At 40.9% G+C, this 23,590-nt stretch overlaps 1 protein-coding gene across 2 annotated transcripts in view; it reads left to right on the top strand.

Annotated features, from left to right (window-relative positions):
* ak5 (adenylate kinase 5) overlaps positions 1 to 23,336 on the top strand; it is a 98,254-nt gene extending 74,918 nt beyond the window's left edge. For both annotated transcript variants that reach the window (XM_051914345.1, XM_051914343.1), the window contains exons 9-14: positions 8,967 to 9,009; positions 9,510 to 9,554; positions 12,158 to 12,321; positions 14,396 to 14,512; positions 17,593 to 17,787; positions 22,647 to 23,336. In XM_051914345.1, coding sequence (XP_051770305.1) covers positions 8,967 to 9,009; positions 9,510 to 9,554; positions 12,158 to 12,321; positions 14,396 to 14,512; positions 17,593 to 17,787; positions 22,647 to 22,712 — 630 coding nt within the window. In that variant the 3' untranslated portion in view covers positions 22,713 to 23,336. The remainder of the gene's footprint in view (positions 1 to 8,966; positions 9,010 to 9,509; positions 9,555 to 12,157; positions 12,322 to 14,395; positions 14,513 to 17,592; positions 17,788 to 22,646) is intronic.
* The last annotated feature ends 254 nt before the right edge of the window (positions 23,337 to 23,590 follow it).

Genomic DNA, 23,590 nt, shown 5'->3' with positions numbered 1-23,590 from the left:
GTACAGAACGAGCCAATGGGAATTGGCCAGTGAGATTTACATGCCGAGTCACACCCACCCGGCACATAAACAGGACCGGCATACTCACTTCCATTCATATTTTGCTGAGGAGCCGAGACAAGGATCCCGGCCATTCAGTGGTGGATCAGGACTATGGCAAGGGGATGTAACGTCTCCATTCCCTTCTTCGGGGAACGGGGGTTACAATAGTAACCTAGATGTTCCCATTCAGTCAGTCACGTTCGACGTTATGTCAATACTGACGTAATGGGGTCCCAATGTAAAATGCCATAGCAACTGAACCGTGTTATGAGTGTTAGAGACGCAGATGCTGGCAAGCCGTGGCGTGCCCAGGGCAAGTGATACTCTTAATACTCATAAATAGGACCGACATACTCACTTCCATTCATACTTTTGCTTCGGAGCCGAGCAGTCACAATTGATCGCTCCTAATCCAGTCACCTTCTATAAGAGTGCAATTTCCTATATTAAGAGAACAAAACAGCAATTTTAATTGCTATTGAAATTTCTCCTCAACAGCAATTTTTATTGCTTTCTGCCTCGAAACTCGTGGGATTCCCGGCTGGTGTGAAGGCGCAGTTCACCGGTGTGTGCGTCAGTGCGCTGTCACAGGAAGCGCAACATCTCATCCCTGAGCGTTTCAGCTGTCAGAGCAGTCCCTAAAAGAGCAAGCATGGGCAAGAGCGTCTTTTTCAAGATGTCTTTTCGCCTGTGTGTTTCTGGATGTGGTCATTTTCTTGACCTCATCTGATGGCCACGATTTGCTGTCTTGCGTACCTGGACAAACAGCACGCTGAGAGTGCGCTCATGGATGGCACATGCTCTCACTGCAAGAGCGACATCAGATTCTGGGTGGGCTTTTGTCCTCTGGAGAGGATGAGGAGGCTGGACTGCCCCCCTCTGGGGTGGTTGTTCAGGCCGAATCGGATTCAGAGTTGACGGCCATGCTCCGGGCTGTCCCTGTCTCTCTGCATCTTTACCAAAGTCGCGGAAGGTGCCCTTGCCCCGCTCAGGGAGGTGGGCATTCGAATTCTAAATTTTCTTGATGACTGGCTAATTCTGGCCCAGTCCCGAGATCAGTTATGCGAACACAGGGACCTGGTGCTCAGGCTTCTCAGCCGGCTGGGGCTTCGGGTCAGTTGGGAAAAGCTCTCCCCCGTGCAGAGCATGGCTTTTCTCGGTGTGGAGTTGGACTCGATCAACATGACAGCGCACCTCACCCACGAGCACGCGCAGTCAGTGCTGAACTGCCTGAATATGTTCACGTGGAAAACAGCAGTTCCACTGAAGCAATTTCAGAGGCTCCTGGGGCATATGGCATCCGCAGCCGCAGTCACGCCACTCGGATTGTTGCAAATGTGACCGTTTCAGCACTGGCTACACAGCCAAGTCCCGAGATGGGCATGGCACTGTGGCATGCTCTGTGCGGCTATCACACCGAGCTGTCGTCGTACATTCAGCCCGTGGTCGGACCTTGCTTTTCTACGGGTCAGGGTGCCCCTAGAGCAAGTGTCCATGCATGTTGTTACAACAGATGCCTCCACCACCGGCTGGGGTGCCATATGCAACAGGCATGCTGTCATGCTGTACAGGCAGGTGATTATCAATTGCCTCAAGTTGCTAGTAGTACTCCTTGCCCTGCGCCAGTTTCGACCGCTGCTGCATGTACGAGCATGTACTGGTCCGGACGGACAATACATCGACCGTAGCGTACATCAAACATCAAGGTGTTCTACACACCCATCGCATGTCGCAACTCGCCCCCCCATCTCCTCCTTTGGAGTCAGCGGCGACTCAGGTTGCTGCGTGCCATTTACATTCCAGGCGAGCTCAATCGTGCGGCCGACACGCTCTCACGACAGCTCATGTTTCCAGGAGAATGGAGACTTGATCCCCAGGCATCCAGCTGATTTGGAGCCGATTCGGGGACGCACAGGTAGACCTGTTTGCCTCCCAGGAGTCCGCTCACTGCCAGTTGTTTTATTCCCTGACTGAGGGGACCCTCGGCATGGATGCACTGGCACACAGCTGGCCCCGGGGCCTGCACAAATATGCATTTCCCCCAGTGAGCCTTCTCGCACATACTCTGTGCAAGGTCAGGGAGGACAAGGAGCAGGTCTTGCTAGTTGCGCCTTACTGGCCCAACTGGACTTGGTTCCCAGAGCTGATGCTTCTCGCGACAGCCCCTCCCTGGCAGATTCCCCTGAGGAAGGACCTGCTTTCTCAGGGCGGGGCACCATATGGCACCCACGTCCCGACCTCTGGAACCTCCACGTGTGGTCTATGGACTGGAAGCGGAGGACTTAAGTCGCCTACCGCCAGCGGTAGTTGATACTATCACTTCGGCTAGAGCCCGCTCTACGAGGTGTGCTTATGCCCTGAAGTGGAGTCTGTTCACTGAGTGTTGTTCTTCCCACCGGGAAGACCCCCGGAAATGCCCGGTCAGCTTTGTGCTTTCCTTCCTTCAAGATGGCTTGGAGCGGAGGCTGTCCCCCTCCACCTTGAAGGTCTATGTTGCCACCATCGCAGCACATCACGATGCTGTCGGTGGCAGGTCACTGGGAAAGCACGACCTGAACGTTAGGTTCCTCAGAGGCGTCAGAAGGTTAAATTCGCAGAGCTTCAGAAGCTCAGAGCAGCTCTTTGTCTGCTTTGGAGGTCAGCAGAAGGGAAAGGCTGTCTCCAAACAGAGTTTGGCCCACTGGATAGTGGATGCCATCACCTTGGCGTACCAGTCCCAAGGTGAGCCATGCCCCCTGGGGGTGAGGGCCCACTCCACTCGGGGTGTTGCTTCTTCCAGGGTGTTGGTGCACAGAGCTTCTCTGGCAGACATATGCAAAGCTGCGGGCTGGGCGACACCGAACACATATTCCAGATTTTACAATCTCAGAGTGGACCCGGTGTAGGCATAGGCGGAATTTGGCAGCTAAACATTAATAGGAATGCTGAACGACCGAGAGTAATATCCAGGGATGCAAACAACTCAACTTTTTTTTTTTTTTTTTTTTTAAATGTCACTGTTTTGATTGTAAAATATGGTATAATTTACATTTGATTCATGTAACTAATAAATGAATGTGACGAGACAAGAAACGTTTTGCGTTTTCGACATGTCAGATATCAGTAAGAGTGAATGTGTACCTATTTTAAAACAAAATATTATTTGCAAATAGTTTAAATTGATTAGGCCTACTTCACAACTGCAGTAGAACTTATTTTACAATTAATATACCCAAGCGCAAATGTGAAACTCCCCCTATGGGTGTAGGGGATGCAAGCGCTTATTGCTCCTCAGTTCAGTTCCCCAGATGGCGAACCCTGTGGAGTTCCTCCTGCATCCTGCTGCAGTCAGACGCAGCAGAGGCGTCCGACGCCAGGCCCAGTACTCGTGTGCATGCCCGGTCGGTCAGCCCCTGTACTGGGCTACATGTTCATATGATGTGATTCCCTGCCAGTAATCCCATATGTGTAGTGTCCACGGTACGGTTTCCCTGACATTAAACCTGTGTCTTTCCCTGGGCGGCTTTGCTCTGCCCTGTCTCTGTGCCAGTAGTGTTCCTGCCTGGTTAGGTATGACCTACCTAAGAGATCTTCCATATGTAGTACTGCCCCACGGGTTAGTACATATGTGTACTTCCACACGTTACCTCCTTTTGGTGTGGTCTCTGTAGCGTTCCCCTCCGTTGGACTCAGGAGTTGCTATGGCAATTTTCCATTGGGACCCCATTATCTATGTGCTGGGACCCCAGTATCTATGTGCTAGGTGGGTGTGACTCGGCATGTAAATCTCACTGGCCAATTCCCATTGGCTCGTTTTGTACCACTTGGTGGTGATTGGGCTCCCAGGCAAGACCCCATTACGTCAGTATTGGGGTCTTCTGTTACAGTAGTAACCTAGACGTTTGTGATATCTATAAACAAATTCACTAATTTGGATTAAACTTATTATTTTAATTAATAAGTTATTTTAGGAAAAATAAAAATAATTTAATAATATTTTATTAAATTTGGATTTAGGGCAAGGATAAAACAATAAAATAATTACACAAAAGGCAATTACCACAAGCAAACAAAAGAAATAAAGGCCTGGTAAAAAAAAATTCAAGCAGCACGATTTTGGATATTTACATTTGTGGGGGATATTGGATTGGAATCCAACATCCAATCCAATATCCCCCACAAATGGCAATATCCAAAATCGTGCCATCTTTGTGGGGACATTTTGTTCCCATAACTTAGGGGTCCCATAACGTAGGTACCCTCTATAAACCATGGAAATGTCTCCATAAAACATGTAAACCCAACGTGTGTGTGTGTGTGTGTGTGTGTGTGTGTGTGTGTGTGTGTGTGTGTGAGTGATGAAGAGACCTAAATTGGGTAAACTAGATTGTACAACTAGATTGTTTGGTTTTATCATCATTGTTATTGTATTCATGCTGTGCATTAGTTTCTTATATTCTCAATATATACAGAAGATCATAACACTATATTCAGCTTCACAGATTCATGCACAATTCAGAATAAGCTCAAAACTATCAGGAACCTTCCTGCCATGGACTGTTTGGATTGATTTTGCTTTGTTTCTGGGAGCATCTTGTTCTCTTCACTTGCTTTTTTCTTTCTCCTTATCTCCCGCCACACACACACACACACACACACACACACACACACACACACACACACACACACATCTTTTGTTTAGAGGGCTCTCGCTATCTACCAACGGATATGGCAGGGTTACATGGAAGAGGCCAACCAATTAGACCCTCCCTGTTGTTAGATGTCTGTCAAACTGAATTCCTAAATCTGTTGCTTCTCTGTGTATTTCCATGGAGAGACTGTCTTGCTTTCTCCATTATATTTGGTTAAAATCGTGTCTGAGTGAAACAAAAGCAGTCGGTAGGGCTCCTTCATGGAGGATAGTGTGAAGAGTGTTTATGGATGTGGATTAGCCCACATTCCCACCGTGACCCTTTCATCTTTGTCCATCAGCAGTGCTACTGACAGCAACTCTCCGTGTCATCGGTATCACATAGGGAAAAACACTTCTGTAGATGAGAACAGATCTCAGAGCAGACCTCGGCTCAGTGTGCAACGTGTTCAGCGGGTTATTGGCTCCGGCCACGCTGACTTTGTTCTGTACTGTGAATGTTTGCCAGCCACTTGGATTAAGACGTCCATCTACAGTGTAGAAAAGCTTCAGTACAGTTTTGTACTTGCTCAGTACTTGTTCTATATATTCCTGTTTTCAGCAACCCATGACATTTTGACTGACATACAGACAGGTGAAAAATTAAAGGAAAAAACTAACATAAATGGTCTTAGTGAGATTCTGGTTCACCTGTTTCTACCTGTTTCTGGAACTTTGCTGGAGGGATAGAGCACCATTCTTTAGCATAATATTAAAAAGAATACTTAATATACTTTAAATGAAGAACTGTACCTGAACAGAATGTTTTCTGACATTAATTGCATGTTATTCGAATGTCTTCCATATTCAAGTTACGAAGAAAGTGTAAACTGGCGTCGGGTCAGTTAAGCTTTCTTTCCTAACCCTAACTTTCGTATGTTGAATATGCAAGGCGGTCTGGTGGAAGCTAGATATTTTACCTCATAACTTGTCAAATATGGATTTTTTTTTTTTTTTTTTTTTACACAAACATTCATTCATCATAAACGTACTCCACACAGCTCCGGGGTGTGTTTTTTTTTTTTTTTTTGCCATTGTAAAGTTTGGATGTGTCAGGATATTTATTAAAATATCTCTGATTGTGTTCATCAGAAAGAAGAAAGTCATATACACCTAGGATGGCTTGAGGGTGAGTAATACTTGGGGTAATTTTCATTTGAAAGTGAACTAATCCTTTAAATGTAAGCTAATATCGAATAACAAAGTGCCGTAACGCCGTTACACCTCAGGTGTGCATTATTTTCTAATAATTCAATGGCCCGGAGTCAATTATTGCACTTATACTATGGTTACCACACCTCAAGAAACTGTTCAGATGTTGTATTTTAAGACATTTGTCAGGCTTTTGTCCTTAAACTTGTGTGTGGGACTAATTTCTTACGCATCTCATACCAAGCCTTGAGACAATTGATAGCAGACTAATACAGTTATTAACGCAGTTATGAGAGAGAAAGAGAGAGAGAAAGAGTGTGTAATGTGAATTAGCCTACCTGAGTCTGTGCGTTTCTCAACATTGTTCGGCAGCAGTGTCTCAACTAATAGCGAAACTGTAAGTTTATCTACTTCAAGAACCGCACCGTTATTACCTCGCTGGTGAGAAATGTCATGTAGCTTTTAAGTTGCTTAACTATTTTACCTATTAATTCATCAGAGCAGCGCAGACAACACGTTTCTGTGCGAGTGTGTTCCCATACTGTATGTTTGTGCGTTTAAATGAGAGAGAGAGCAGGAGAGAGTATATGTTTTCAGAACATAATAAAACATATTTTGTGGCAAAAACCATGACAATAATTTGTCGTTTTTATTCTATTGTTTACTATATTTATTTGCTTGGTCAGTGTTATTGTGGTTTTTGTTTATTTTGCTGTTGTAGGCTGTAAGGACCGTTTGAAATAACTGAATACTGAAATCGTTTGGTGAAGTGATATGGAACTGGAATGCTGTCAAGACCTGCCTCGAACTACTTTAGCCATGCGTTTTCCTGAAAATAACTGCACACCTTAGAACGTTTGTCAACCATTCAGATTCGAGCATTCATCAGCCCTGTAGTATAAAATAAATTATTTCAAGTACTTGTTAGTACTTTTTTAAAGCAAGATGCCTCAAGAGGTACCGGATTTTCCTTTAATTTGTCTCTCATCTGTTACATCAGTGGTTGCACTTATTATCATGCACCATGGTAATTCTGTTGTATTCTTTGAAGTGCCTTTGAGCTCCTTGAAAATACCATAGCATATGGTATTAGATTCTATAAGATGAAATATGGTATTCTTTCAGTAACATGCTATATATTAAAGCATACTGTATCTGTTACATCACTATATCATCGTACCCTCACTATGATATTTTTACCAGCAATTACAGAAGACAATGTAGATGAGATGCAGCACAATAGGATGAGAGTCTCATAAAGCAGGCTGTGCTGCTTTATCAGATGGGGGTGTCTGCTGAAATCATGCATCCAGCACTTCCTGCAGCGCCCACGGCTCCTCCACGCACAAAAACAAGGCAAACGTCTAAAGCACATCAGGCCGACCTTCGCGGCTGTTCAGTCTGCACAGCTAATGAGTGAGAGGAAGACTGATATTCATGAGAAAACATCCTCCACGGTCAGAGAGAGAAAGAGAGAGAGAGAGAAAGAGAGAAATAAAACAAGTAAAAGAGTGAGGGCAAAAACGTGTGATGTAGGAGATTTGGACTCAAAGGTCTTCTCTGAAATAATCAGTATTTTAAAATTTAAGTCTTGTTTTCAGTGAAAAATTATCTAAACATCCTAAGATACATTTACTTCAGAGTTAAATAGTGCAAGATATTTTCAGCCATTGGGGAGGTCCAATAATAAACATGCAAGATTCAGTTACTGAAAGAACCCTTATTGATTAGGTACTAAGGTGAATATTGGGATGGACGTGTACCCCTCATTGTCTATGGCGCAGGATTTGTAGCCTAAACAGTCCAAGTTTGAGCTTGTGGGTATGTGTATCGTTTCTCTCTCTTTCTGCTAGTGACTCATCGGACCGGCTGGCCTGCCCACATCACAAACACGCTCATCAGCGGCACCCTGCACTCCGCCCCCACACACACACTCTTTTTCATCTCATCTTCTCTAATGCTGCAAAAAGTGACAAGTTACCACCTAAGGTTTTCCTGTTAAACAGCCCAGAACTCTTTTAATCACAGTAATCGCGGCACAAACTGTCGAGTTCCCTGTTTTCTGCGGTGTGTTTATGTTCAAACACTAGAAACCTCACAGCTTTTGTTTTAATTAGCTCAGTGAAACTCATGAAATGACTGTCAAGAAGCATCATATTTTCACCCAAAAATCAAAAGAAAAAACATGGCATCAAAAAACATAGAGCCTATTTTTATGATCATTAAGATTTTAGCATTGTGACATTCATGATAATTACATGCTTTTAACTGCCATACATTTCCGCAGCCTACTCAAAAAAAAAAAAAAAAAAAAAAAAAAAAAAGTATTTTCTTGAATGCTGAAAAACGTTAAAGCATCTTATTCAAATTAAGTATTTATTTTAATGATAATAATAATAATAATAATAAACATATTAGAATAATGACAATGTGCTTTTTTTGCATTATAGTAATAAGAAATTGGGGGAGGTGCTTAATTTTGAAAATAATGACACAAATGCAAAAAAAAGCTAACTGTTCTAAAAAATATGCTGTCTCTCATTTCGAAGGCTGCATCTTCCGGAGATCGCATTCGTTGGCCGCATTTGTCATAAAGGAAGTCTTCTTTCAGAACAGTAACAATTATAAAATTGACTGTTATTCCTAGTGAACCATAAATTGTTGTAATTTCTTAATGAATTTGGAATGTAGTGGTCAGTTTACTGAAATGAAGCAGCCTCAATGACGTATGCAATCGACAAATGCGACCCCCGGAGGACGCAGCCTTCGAAATGAGACACAGCTATAGTCTTCTTTGTGCCAAATATAATGATTAATATATTTATTTTAGGGTGAACTATCCCCCAGACATGTTTTGTGAGTTCAGCCACTTTTAAATGAAAAATTGCAGCTTTATTGACATTTTAAATGAACAGTAAGTATTCTCAGGTCAGATAAAAAGTAAAAACTCATTGCAGGTCAGACTGTGCGATTTGGATGTCATGTTACTCGGAGGATCTCTGAAGGGGCATTTGATTATTAAATCAGTGTCTTCCTGTACATGTCTGTGATCTTTCTAAAAGTAAATTAAATCCTTTTCCTAATGTGTCTTTCTCTATGGCAGACCGATGAAGAGGTGGCTGGATATGCAGAGGCGATTGGAGAAAGTGAGCAAAGTATCTCTTAATTGATCTTTGTGTACTGTATTTGTGTGTGTTCATTTCTTGTTATGTTGTTGATATAGATGAAAGATATGCTTGTTAAGCTGTACCAGATGTCTAATATGCCTCTAAAGTCTGTATGTCTGTACAGTGACAGAACAGCAATATGACTGGCAAAAACAGTTGAATTTTCCTCTTCAATTTTACAAACCTGGATTTCAATTTGTGCACAAAATAGTGTAACCATTCTGATACATAACCATTGACTATCATGACAATTACTCCTGGTATTGACAAAAACAGATTATTATATTTATTATATTATATTATATTATATTATATTATTATTTGTTACTGGTAACCCTGTATTTTAAGTGTTTTGTTATTCTCAATAATTACCAGCATTGATTGGACCACATGACAACGCTATATTTTGACATGATAAAGCTGTTATCTGATTGTAATATAATTGTTTTGTTTTTTGTTTTTTTCCAAAATGCCACCAGGTTTTCCCGTGGAGACCAAGAAACAAAAGGTCATCTTTGTGATTGGTATGTTAGGTGATAAAACTGCATTAGCACATTATACATTACTTTCATTGCACATTATTTTCATCATAGACGTGGAATGCACTGTTTTATTGTGCCTTCATTTCCCCCAGAAGAACAGGTCAGGAAGCAATGTTTTGATGCAAAGTACATATATCACAGCTAGATAGACATAATAACACACGCTACCAAGTTTCTTTTGTGACACAAACACACAAGCAACATAATGAACTGTGAAATTGGGGGCAGGTGAAAGCTTCTGAAGTGTCATAAGGTTCCTAATTGAAACTGTTGGCAGTCTTCATTTGAAAATGACTCATGTTCTGGATAAATAGAAAGCAGACGGTCAAGATGGTATGAAACTGTGTGCTAGGGGCTTTTCCTCCTCTCATGTTTGTTCAAAGGCTCTAGCTACTGGGACGTAGTGAAGTGAACTATAAGCCAAGCTTTACATCTCTTTGTGGTTAAAAGAGACATGAAGAAATCAATTTGGTTCCTTTGAAAAGAACCTGGTGGAAACAGTCCGTGTTCCTGTCCTGTCCTGTCGCATCAGCAGATTGGTACAGTGCTTATGCCTATAATAGTGCTTTGGATATGGCTGTTGATAGTCAGATGGACAGATCTGGGATTGATAGCATGAGTGAATTATGCTCTAGAGTGCACTTGACCACTCTAACTGACACGTCAAAGACTTACTGAAAAATGTATTAGGACTGTATCTGCACTATGGTACCTGTCAGGAAAAAAGAATTAGATTAGATTTAATAGTCAGACTCAAGGCTCCTTTGAGAGTATGTTCTTTTTTCTTTCTTTCTCAGAAGTCTAGAATAGAACAGAGAAATTGAGAGTAGGTTTCACAAAAATGTTGACAAGGTAAAAGCAAAATTGTTTGCCTCATAAGTGTATAAAACAATGTTTCTGCAATGGAGGGACAGGGAGAAAGAGACAACTCCAAGCCTAGTTGAGATGCTCACATATGAAGGATTGAGGAACAAACAGCGACTGAGTAGGATGGTCGGGAATTTTTTTATTTTTTTAAAGAATGCAGTGTGTGATCTGTATTGGTTTATATACATTTTTTCAGACATTAGAGATGCTAAAAATGTATGATGTTTTGTAATTGTTGTTAATATACATTACCGTTCAAAGTTGGTCAGGACTTTTTTTTTCTTTTTTGGGTGGGAAGGAATACTTTTTTTTAGCAAGGGTACGGTAAATTGATCAAAAGTGACAGTAAAGACATTTATAAAAAGATTTAGATTTCAAATAAATGCTGTTCTTTGAACTTTCTATTCATCAAACAATCCTGAAAAAAAAATGTATCAGTTTCTACAAAATATTAACTGTTTACAACATTGATAATAATAAGAAGAAATGTTTCTTGAGCAGCAAATCATCATATTAGTATAATTTATGAAGGATCATGTGACACTGAAGACTGAATGATGCTGAAAAATTCAGCTTTGACTACAGAAATAAATCACATTTTAAAATATATTAAAATAAAGAACACCTTTTCAAATTTGTAATAATATTTCAAGTTTTACTGCATGTCTGATCAAATAAACGCAGTTTTGGTGAATATACAGTCAAACCAAAAATTATTCAGATATTTTTTATATATTTTTACTAGGGTGCAGGACACTATAGTTCATTTATGTAAGTAAGGATAGCAAAATAAAGTAAACTGTGACATATTATACCCAAAAATTCTTCATATAATGGACTACCAGTAAAATTGATAAAAATTTGGAACCAAAAATTATTCAGACACTTTGACCTGACCAAGTGTTATCTGACATAATTAAGATTATTTTTTTCTGACACAGTTTATCTCTGAGATCCTGTTATATTTTATTACCATTTTTTAAACTATCGTGAATAAACTGTATTAATGAATGAAATGTTCAAGGTGTCTGAATAAATTTTGGTTTGACTGTATGAGGCTTCTTTCATAATGATGAACGGCTATTTAATTTATTAGACAGTGGAGGAAAAAAAAAAAAACATTTTAATAGAGTTAGAATTAAGGTAAATTAGTAACAGTCATTCCACACTAAAAGTGAAAATAACAACAACTACAACATTAGATCAGATAGCAATATGAAGCATGATTTTGAAACAATGAGATTTGTTGGTCACCGGGGCCATCCAGTAAATAGAGTCCAAGAAATAAACAAAATGTTTTGACACTTGTTTTGGCTGGTTGGAACAAAAACACCTTTGCTTTTTGCTGTGATGCTTGGATATTTCAGAAGCATTCTTACAAGTTTGAAAATATGGCTGCCACATCCTCGTCAACAGTGTTATAGACAACATCTGTTAGTTGTGGACTGCTTGGATAGATAAGGGCTGCCCTGAGCTGTGTGCAGAGTCTTAATGAAGGCCTGTGGGAGTTCAGTCAGATGGCAGGGTCGGGGAGAGCTAGCGCATAGCGTGAGGTACAAAAAATAAGATATCTACTGATAACCCATCTCACATCTCCCAAGACAGTCAATTACTGAGGATGTGGCCCTTGTTCCCCAGTATTTAGAACAATCTCTCCCATCCATTTTCTTTACAGTTTTTCATTATAGATCTATTCTCAACTTTCTCATTCTGACCAGGTGGGCCGGGATCGGGGAAAGCTCTTCAGTCAGAGAAAATAGAGGAGCGGTACAGTTTGAAGCGCCTGTGTCCCGGGGACATCCTGTGCAGTGAGCTGCAGTCTCATAGCGAGAGAGGACGGTTTCTCCGAGACCTTCTGGAAAGAGGAGAGCAGCTTCCCGAGGTGCACAATCTCGTTATAGTCCATTACCGAAAATTACAACAATCAGCTTCACCTTCACTGGATTTAATGCTTGTGGAACAAACACAGGAAGACACGCTATTTCAAAACACTTCTCAGTGCTTTTAAAGGTGTAGTGTGAAAATTTTAGAAGGATCTATTGACAATAACTGTTTTCAGTGGTGTATAAAGACCTTACATAATGAATCGTTATGTTTTTATTACCTTAGAATGAGCCATTTCTATCTACATACACTGCGGGTCCCCTTACATGTTAAGTTGCCATTTTGCGCCGGCATGTTTCTACAGTAGCTCTAAATGGACAAACTGCTCTACAGAGTGCGTTTCGCCACTATGTTGTTCTTCTTGTTCTTCGCTGGTGTTTTTAGACACAGTTTGCATTGTCACTACTTTGAATACGCACAGAGAAGAAGTAGTAGTAGTTGTCTGGTTTATTAGAAGCAGAGACCATTCTTTGTTAGAAGAAGAAACCTCATTGCTTGACAAGCTACTCTCTGCTGTCTCAGACGACATCTTTGTCCTGTGTCGGCCACCGTAGCTTCTCTGTGTTCTTCAAAGAGAGGGGTGAGAGGTGACTTAGCAATTTGCAATCTCACCGCTAGACGCCGTTAAAATTTACACACTACACCTTTAATCTTTAAAGAAGAGAATGTGTATAAAAGGGGCTGTATGAATTTTTTGCATTTATTTTATTTTTTATTGCATTTATAGTTTTTTTTTCCTGGGTTGGCATATTTCCTATTGAAACAGAAAGTTTAAAAAAAATGGCCTTTTAGAAAAAAAAAAGCCAAACAACAGCTTGTACTATGAAGATTCCGGACATGCACTACACAAACAATTGGCTTTTGGGAAAAGAAAAAGTATGCAAAGTTGTAAAGTATGTAAAGTTTAAATGTGTTTATCTGCTAAAAGGTAATTTTGTCAGTTTAAGTAGGATTAATCTTGGCAAACTAGCACTGCTAGTTAACACTAGTACATGATCAAAGCTTACTGCTAAAACAAGCTCAGAATTTCAGGAATTAGGATACATGCGGCTGCTGCAAGGTAAAGTAGAAGAACTCATAGAGGATCTAGACAGGTGGTGCTGGGGAGGAGGAGGGCTAAAGACAATTCTCATTACTGAGCTCGACCAGGCCAGGAGAAAAAATAAATAAAGTTGTGTAGAAGGGAAATAGAGATTGATTGGCTGTCCTGTCGGCTTGGAAGAACCAGTCAGCTACTTGCAAGAGTTTCATGACTGAACTATGCATGTATGACATTTATTAACAAGGGACAAGAAGTGATAGGGAAAAGTAAGAGATCAATGCCCCCAGTCCAATAACTCTGGAGGTTCACTGTCCTGGAGTGTTTAATCAAAACGTCCCTAATCAAACACACACGAAAAATCAAATTGAAATCTTCAGGATTACTTTAAAATTACAGGCAGGTGTGTTTGGTTAGGGATGGTGTTAAAATCAACAGGACAGTGGACATCCATCCTAAGACTTTGCTAACACGCTAATGTAAAGGTAATGCTATCAGCATCAAACTAGTCTTCAAATAAGAGAAACCCAGAGGCAACTGTATCTTTCATTAGATTCAGTAGATTCAGATTCTGTGCTATGTCAAGAATCTTTTTGTGAAGGAGGTTTTTTCTCTGCATGGGAACTGGTACATCATTATAAAGTATATTCCGCCATCAGACATTTACAAACACATTTAATTAAGCAGTCGTTTCAGTATCTATACTTTTTTTTTGTCAGTAGTGGGATGGGGTCAGCTTGTTTCATCATTTAGAGCTCAGGCTCTTGTTGTTGTGTATTTTATTTGCTGAGGTTTAGCATGTGGCTCAGAGAGATTCAGACTTAATCAGATGATTTATGTTGCAATGGTGTTGCTTAGCAACATGACTGTCATTAACATTTGTTGTGAACTACTTTTAGTCGTCCCAGACATGAGACTTCTCACTTCTTATCTAATGTGTGTGCATGTTCTTATGCATCCAGCCATTCTCATAGATTGTATATCTCTATAAGAGTGTTCATCTGTTTTTCTCTTCCATTTGGGTGTGTTTAAGGACACACTGCTGGATCTGTTGTGCGAGGCCATGGCTTCTACTGTGCGTCAGGGGAAGGGCTTCCTGGTCACTGGCTTCCCAAAGAATGTGAAGCAGGCGCAAGAGTATGAAACCAAGGTCAGTGCTCTTCATGGAAGGACGGAATCACAAGGAGTGATACTGCAGTCACCACTAGCTATGTTTCCGTCCACCAATTTTTATATAAATTAAAAAAAAAATGTGCATAATAAAACTTGTGCGCTCAATTGAGTCAGATAAATTTTTTATCCAATAAGAAAACATGCACAAAAACTATGATGGAAACAAAAATTCCTCAATGCGCATCAGAAAAGACGTGACTTTGCGATGGGACGGCATAACTTGACTAACCAGCGAATCGATCTCATTGCACAGCATCTGAAATGCTGTTTTTTTTTTCTGAAATGCCTGAGCAAAGTCTATCATCAAAATGGTTCAGTGTAATCACCTCCCACAACTGTCTTACATGACTGTGTGTTCCCAAACAGCAGGCATCCGCCTCAGAAAGCAAGATAACTATATTGCATTTCGTCTGAATGCTCTGAGTAATTTATTATATACAAAATTATTTTATACAGTGGCTTCTCCTACTGCAGCAACTTCCATTTTTCTTAGTTATATTTAGCACTAGTTTATCAGGAAGTGACGGAAGAACTGTGCTTTATTCACAAATGTTTGTCGCAATATTCCAATTTTGCGCCCGAGTTAAATTTGCAACTTTGAATGGAAACAAAGCTAATGACAAACACTATAACACAGTTGCTGCATTATGTTGGACACAAAGACAGGAAGTTATGGAAATATTCTGTAATGGAAGTTTCTTAAAATGAAAATTCTGACATTGCTTACTCACCTTCATGTTGTTTTAAAGCCGTATGACTATCTTTGTTTTGTGAAACACAAAAAGAAGACATTTTGAAAAGTTTTCACGACCACAAAAACAGATTCCAGGTCTTTCAAAGCCATATGATTGCGTTCTTTCAGATACAGGTGGTAAATCCGGTGTCATTTGCTGAAACTCTTCCCTCCAATGCAGCTCTCAAATGTCATTTGCATTTGAGTACAACCAGGTATAACATCAGCGATGCCAGTCACTTTGTTACCAAACATGAAATATGCACAAATGAGATTTGAGAGCTACTTCAGAGGGCAAGATTTCCAAAGATTTGAGTTAAATTTTGATTTGTTTAACACACTAACAGTACATGTTCACTGGCACAGAAGAAACAAGTTTTAAATTGTAGAGGTCTGCCAGAACGGAACCTCAAATGTGGTTGCTTGATGATTAAAGGATTAGTTCACTTTAAAATGAAAATTACCCCAAGATTTACTCACTTTTGACTTTCTTCTTTCTGATGAACACAATCTGAGTTATATGGCAGTGAATGGGTCCAACGAGTATGAAGCTCAAGAAAGTGCATTCATTCATCATAATGTCAATGCATCTGTGTAAGAAAAATATCCATATTTAACAAGTTATAAAGTAAAATATATAGCTTCCGCCAGACCGCCTTCCGTATTCAACTTACAAAGAAAGTGTAATGCCTCTCGCAGTTCAAAACACTTACGCTACGTCCTACGCCTTCCATATTCAACTTATGAAAGTAAGATCGCTTTCCGTACAACTAACAGCTTTCCATAAGTTGAATACGGAAGGCAGTCTGTTCTTCTGCATCATTTCTATACCTCCATTGTGTACCTCATCTCCTACCTCTGCTCAGGTAATTTATTTAGATCAATAAGTTAGACACATGATTGACTGTACCTGTACCTGCTAAAAATAATTAAGATCTTAAATATATTGTGTTGATTTGGTTATTTCTCCACATGAATGCAAAAGTTCCACATGTATTTTTTTCCTGAAATTACTGCGATTTGAATGAAAATTTATTTGATGCCATTACACCAGAATACTCAACTCAAATGAAAGGTTTGCTTTGTGTTTTGCAACGTTGAGCAATGTAGCCAATCACAGACATATCTGTTGCAGTGGCCAATCAGAAGTGTTTAAGTTAGTCAGAATCGTCTCACTGGTCAAAACGGCAGAGTTTTTGTTCAGTGCTGAGTTCAGCATGCACGCAAATCCTCTCAATATAACAAAGTGTAGAGACAATGTAAACGAGATTACTTATAATTATATACTTCATTGACTATAATATGATTACTTTAATCATGTTTACTTTATATGATTACTTTGTGAGATTGTGATGAACTAAGAATGAAAGCCATATAGGTTTATGGTTTGAGTAAATGATGACAGCATTGTCTTCTTTGGACAATCTATACCTTTTAACTCCTACAGAATTCAGCCTCTTATATGTGTTAAAGGGTTAGTTCACCCAAAAATGAAAATTCTGTCATTTATTACTCACGCTCATGCCGTTCCACACCCGTAAGACCTTCGTTAATCTTTGGAACGCAAATTAAGATATTTTTGTTTAAATCCGATGGCTCCATGAGGCCTACATAGGGAGCAATGACATTTCCTCTCTCAAGATCCATAAAGGTACTAAAAACATATTTAAATCAGTTCATGTGAGTACAGTGGTTCAATATTAATATTATAAAGCAACGAGAATATTTTTGGTGCGCCAAAAAAAACAAAATAATGAATTATTTAGTGATGGCCGATTTCAAAACACTGCTTCAGGAAGCTTCGGAGCATTATGAATCAGCATGTCGAATCCGCAGTTCGGAGCGCCAAAGTCACGTGATTTTTAGCAGTTTGGCAAATTTGACACGTGATCCGAATCATGATTCGACATGCTGATTCATTACGCTCTGAATCTTCCTGAAGCAGTGTTTTGAAATCGGCCATCACTAAATAAGTCGTTATTTTGTTTTTTTTGGCGCACCAAAAATATTCTCGTCGCTTTATAATATTAATATTGAACCGCTGTACTCACATGAACTGATTTAAATATGTTTTTAGTACATTAATGGATCTTGAGAGAGGAAATGTCATTGCTCCCTATGTAGGCCTCACGGAGCCATCGGATTTAAACAAAAATATCTTAATTTGTGTTCCGAAGATCACCAAAGGTCTTACGGGTATAAAACGGCACGAGGGTGAGTCAGAATTTTCATTTTTGGGTGAACTAACCCTTTAACACCTTCAATCACAGTAAATTGTGTCACTGCACCTGATCTGACAGTTTATGTGTGGGTTTGTGTTTCAGATGGGGCAGCCCGACATTGTTCTGTTTCTGGAATGTTCTGCAGACATCATGAGCCAACGGCTGCAGCAGAGGGCCATCTGCAGCCTGCACACTAAAGAAGCCCGAGATAGAGACACTCGTCGTAGAGTGGACGGATTCTGCAGCCTAGTCAGTTCCGTGGTCGGCCACTACGAACACAGAGAAGTTCTGCATAAGGTGAGTCTGGAGAAGCTAAGATACAATTAGTATAAGCAGTGATGTTTCAGTATTATTTGGCCATTAAGTGGAGCATTTTGACTGGTTACACTGACCTTAATTTAAGGAGTACCTATTAAGATCAGCACACCGTTCATTTACATCCATTCTTAAAATATGTCCCTTATCTTAAGTTTTGACTCAAACAAAGCACATATTAACCAGATTTGGGTTTGTCATGTCAGGATATTTTCACTGAGATATCAGATAAATGAAAGTGCATGATTTATGAGCAAAAACATCCTCTGATCTCTCTAAAAAGGAAACCAAAGAAGCTTCAAAGTATACATTGGTACTATTGTGGTACATGTACATTTTAATAGTACCATGGTACATTTCAATATGTGGATTTTAAAGTAGTCATTTCCAGACCTCAACTCATTGAAATATTACAATCTTAAAGGGTTAGTTCTCCTAAAAATGAAAATTTACTTTACTCACCCTCATGTTGTTCCAAATCCGTAAGACTTTAGTTCATCTTCGGAACACAAATACAGATATTTAATGAAATCTGAGAGATTTCTGTCCCTCCATTGACAGTCTACGCAACTACCACTTTGACGCTTCAAAAAGTTCATAAAGATATCGTAAAACTAATCCATATGTATCGAGCAGTATAGACCAAATTATCTGAAGATACTCAATCACTTTATGTGATAAACAGATTGAATTTAGGCTTTTATTCACATATAAACATTCATCAGTGCACACATCAGTTTTGGTAAACGGAAGCTCAAGCATGCTTGCTTGACGTGCGAGAACCAATGAGGTTCATTCCTGTGTGTCATGCAGCACGTTCCTTTTCGAGGGAACTCGCGCTGTGCCAAGTCTGTCACTCTTCGAGGAGAGTGGTCAGGCTCGCATTCCCTGCGGTTCTGGCCCCGCTGCTATCGAGGAAGCAGGGAAGCTGAAATAGTGGGTTTCACAAATGGATCTCTCAGAGGGGTTAGAGATGGGCACTGCCTTTTCTCTGCCTTCACCCGGGGGATCCAGCGCTCTCTTGCTGGGATCGAAAGCCCGCGCTGTGGCTTCTTCCGCACGGGGAGAGAGCCCGGTGCTTCAGCTATCCAGCTCTGAGGAGGTGGATGTGTTGAACATCGAGGCTGGGGATATAGAAGGTTCACCACTTCCATCCCCAGCGTATGAGGAGCTGGTGGAGGTCGTTACTCATGCTGTCTCAAAGTTAAACATCAATTGGCAAGCTGAGAAACAGGGTGCTCGTCCGAAAAGCAAACTGGATGAGCGCTTTCTGTCAACAAAAATGATACCTCCACCACAGGGCCTTCCGTTCTTTCCCGACCTCCACAAAGAAATATCAATGTCAAGGATCAAGCCATACTCATCTTTTCAGCCCCCAAGTGCATGTTTATTCAGATATAAGGGGGTTGAAAGAGTATGGCTAGGGGGCGATGCCTAAGGTGGAACAGACGCCTGCAAGGTATCTGTCACCGAGTTCAGCATCATCCCTGAAGGCCCCGACGCTGCCCACTAAGCCCCTAAGAACATCATCAGTGCTAGTGGGTAAAATGTATGCGATGGCAGGTCAGGATGGCGCATGTCTGCACACAATGTCTATTCTGCTGAGGGACCTGGACGATGGTAAGGGGGGTAGGGCCCAACGCGGTTTGAGAATTGCATCACAGATTTGTCTCTCCGGGCCACCAAGGAGACCGCTAGAGCTATTGGGTGGTCTATGACAGCCCTGGTGGCCACGGAGAGGCATCGCTGGCTTAATCTGTCTGAAATAAAGGAGAAAGACAGAGCCTTTCTGCTTGATGCTCCGCTTTTGCAATGCCATGAATACGGTCATCAAAAGGTTTCAGGAGGCCAAAAAGCAGGCAGCAGCATTCAAGCACTATCTCCCTTACCGTCCCCAACCCTCTGGGGCTGCTGGGTGTGAGCAGCCCCAGCCATCAAGCTCCTCGTACAGGACACAACTATCCTGTGTGACAGTGTCACAAGAGAGTGTCGCTTCATGTACCCCTCCACAGAAATCATGGCCAAGGCCATGTCTGTATGCTTTTCCCGATTGCTCTGCTCCTAGGAGTTCAGGAGAAGGTCCGACGGGATGGAATAAGTGTGTACTCACAATACGCGATCTGAACCGTGGCCGAGCACGTTTGACCCACAGAGCACGGTTCAGTTGGGCTCGAGCGCGGTACACATGCAGTGTGATCGCTAACTGCGCCGGAACACAGAACAGCAACTACTTTTGTGTGTGCAAACATCTTCATTACTACTTAGACACTTTTCAATTAATTTATTTAATTTAAGTGTATTTGTGTTTATAACGGGTCTGGTTCTCACCTTATTGATTAACAGGAATTGTAGTTTGTGAGAAAAGCTGCAAATTCCTTCATTAATGACAGCTGCCTTTGTAATAATCCTCTGATATGTGCAAGTGAAAATTGCGGAGCAGCATAAATTATGAATCTGTTTGGCAGTATCTTAGCAAAAGTGCTTTTCTTCTTGTTTTCTTCCATACAAAAAGTTGCATCGTATATGACGTAAGCGTACTCCGGCACGTTAAGTGCAATGTGAGTGCAGGCAAGCAGGGGAGTGGGGACAACTGTGCCTAGTGTGAGTACACCCTAAGTCTACTACTAGTAGTGCCCTACTGGCCGAGCCGAATATGGTTCTCGCACCTAGTGTCCCTCCTCGACGGTTCTCCCCTGGAGATTCTGGTCAGGGAGGGACCTTCTTTCTCAAGCAATAGGCATGATCCTTCACCCCCACCCAGAGATATGGAACCTGAGGGTTTGGCCTCTGAGGGGGCCCAACTCATAGACTTTTTTAGAGGTTGTGGAGACCATACTTCACTCGAGAGCTCTGTCCAAGAGGAAACTTTATGCCCTGAAGTGGAGAGTCTTCACTTCTTGGTGCAGAATGCATCAGTGGGATCCAGTTAACTGTCCGTTCAGTGCTAAAGTTTCTACAAGATCGTTTTCCTGCAGGGCTATCCCCTTCCCTACTAAAGGTGTACATGGTGGCCACAGCTGCTTACCATGTCCCTTTGGGTGGTGTATCTGTGGGGAGGAACCCGGTGGTTACATGTTTCCTTTGTGGCGCTTTGAGCTCTGGCACTAGAGTTCCAGCTTGGGACCTGGCTATTGTGCTAGAAGGTTTATCTGCGGCTCCCTTCGAGTCCCTTGATACTGTTCCAGAAAAGTTTCTGACCTTAAAAACAGTGTTCTTGCTAGCCTTATCTTCTCTTGTTGGTATTGCCCACGTGCCTTGAGTTTGCACCGGGGATGGTCAAGGCACTCCTTTACCCAAAGCCGGGCTATGTCTCTAAGGTGCCGACCAATGTTCCAGGGCCTATTGTTTTGCAAGCCTTCTGCCCTCCTCCTTTAAGAGATCAGAAAAAGCTGAACCTAGTGTGTCCAGTGAGTGCGCTGGATACTTATGTCCACAGAGCTGCCCTGTGGAGGAAAACTTATCAGCTATTTGTCTGCTTTGGATCGCTTAAAAAGGGGCTCCCTACATCCAAACAGACAGTCTGCAAGTGGATAGTTGAGGCTATTTCTCTTGCTTATGAGGTCTCTGGCCAGACATCACCTTTGGTGTTCAGAGCTCATTCTATTAGGAGCATGGCGACCATCAAGGCCTTAATTTCATGGAGTGCGAGTTCCCTCGAAAGGGAACGTCTCAGGTTACGACTGTAACCATTGTTCCCTGAGAAGGGAACGAGATGCTGCTTCACCCTGCCATACTTCCTTCATCCCTGTGATTGACTTGCTTCAGCTAATTGAAGCTAACGCTGGTCATTCCGGATGTGCTTTTATGCTTTCCTTGTTGTGACGTCACCCGTCCTTGACCTTCCGTGTCACCATTAGACTAGCTGACACGTGCTTCAGACGCAATCATGTAGAGGCGTTCCCAAAGCATCCTTGATGCAGCGTCTCATTCCCTTCTCAGGGAACAATGGTTACAGTCGTAACCCAAGATGTCTTCCGAGGCTTACTCTCGTGCATCAAGCATGTACGGTTGAGCTTCTGTTTATGTTCACTGATCAATATTTATTTATGAATAAAAGCCTATATTCAATCTGTTCATTGTATAAAGCGATCAAGTCTGTTCAGTCTGTTCATGCCATATATGGATTAGTTTTATGATCTCTTTATGAACTTCAAAAGTGACAAATGGTAGTTGTGTAGATAAATGAAAGTCTTACGGTTTTGGAGCGAGTAATTGATGACGATTTTTTTTCATTATTGGGTAACCCTTATAAGATATTAGATTTCTATAATGAAGAGTTATTTTTCTAGTTATGCTCTGAAATTCATTGGTAGATATTTCTCTTTGAGCAGCTCACCCACTGAATAATTTAAAGATAACCATTCAAATCTATTCATTTAAAGGATTAGTAACTGACATACAAATGTAAATCCACCACAGCAATATCTATAAAATCATTTTTAATGGAAAAGTAATTTATATTTATAGCTCAAAAGCTTTTTTTTTTTTTTTTTTTTTTTTAGCTTTTAGTTTTTTTTATTGTTATACAAAAGAATAGCTTGCAGTTCATGCCACATTACCACAGGAAAATAATAATAATAAATGATCATTTATTCATAGTAATAATAATTTCATGTTTACTGGTGGAAAATACTTTTAATAGAACAAAATGTTTTACACTATAATCATATCTGATGATGACAGATGAACCTGTGTCTCTATATATGTTAAGAGTAAACGCATTCAAAGCAGCTGCATATTTGTGGGATTTATTAACGCTGTATGACAGTTCTCCTGTGGGTTGATGCCCTACTTTTCAGCTTATGATTTCTAACAGCCGTGTTATGTGTGCTTATATGTAGATTGATGCCGAGCAGCCCCCGGAAGACGTCTTTGAGCAGATCTGCCTCGTCTTGGACTCCTGCTAGAGAGCTTGGACTCACACTGCCCCCTGGAGGAAAAAAACATCACCTACAGCTTCACTGCTGACTAACTCACATTTACGCACTACAGTTCGTCGCACACACGCACGTCTGTGATTACAGCTTCTGTATGGCACGTCTACTTGGAAAACTACCAGCCAGCAACTGGCGCCTGTTCATTTTCACACAATCGTTGTTCACTGTAAATACCAGACCAATAAATCAACAGTGTTTATCTCTTGGTATCTAACCTGTATGCTTATGCTTAAGCTAGCTTTCAGCTCCATAAAACATGGAAAGATGGTTATTTACTACTGTCTGTTGCCGTTTTGGTGTTTTTGGACTCGATCAGTATCCTTGAGCACTTAAATCAGCAAAACTGAGAAGCATGAAGAATTGGCCGCTGGAGAGCATTTTTATATTTTAAATTAATGCATTATATCGTGCTAAGCGTGCCAGAATAGTGATTTACTGTAGTTGAAGCAGAAATGAATGAGCTGGAAAGGAAGATGATTTGAATTTCAGTCTGGCTTTTACAAGTGCAATGAATCAATGAATTTCACATTGAGGTCTGATAACTGTATTCCTATTTATCAACCAGAGTGAAATAAAGACATTTCATATGTTTAATTGATTCATTTTTTTCTTTAAAGGCAAAAGCTGTGTGCTAGAATATTTTCATTTTCATACCCACACATACAATTAACTAAGAGGAATGCACAAATCATTGAAGGGGAAGGAACTGCAAGTGCAGAAAGCAATTTACTCTTGCAGCACCAAAATTTCAAGTACGTAGTTAAGCATATGAAAACATCAATGACAGTATTTTTAATCCATTACTGTACTAAAGTACATTTTTCTCCACTACATTTTATATATAATAA

Source organism: Ctenopharyngodon idella, chromosome 2, assembly GCF_019924925.1.
Source record: "Ctenopharyngodon idella isolate HZGC_01 chromosome 2, HZGC01, whole genome shotgun sequence".
NCBI classification, from domain to species: Eukaryota; Metazoa; Chordata; class Actinopteri; order Cypriniformes; family Xenocyprididae; genus Ctenopharyngodon; species Ctenopharyngodon idella.
This window is presented reverse-complemented; position numbering and strand designations above follow the sequence as displayed.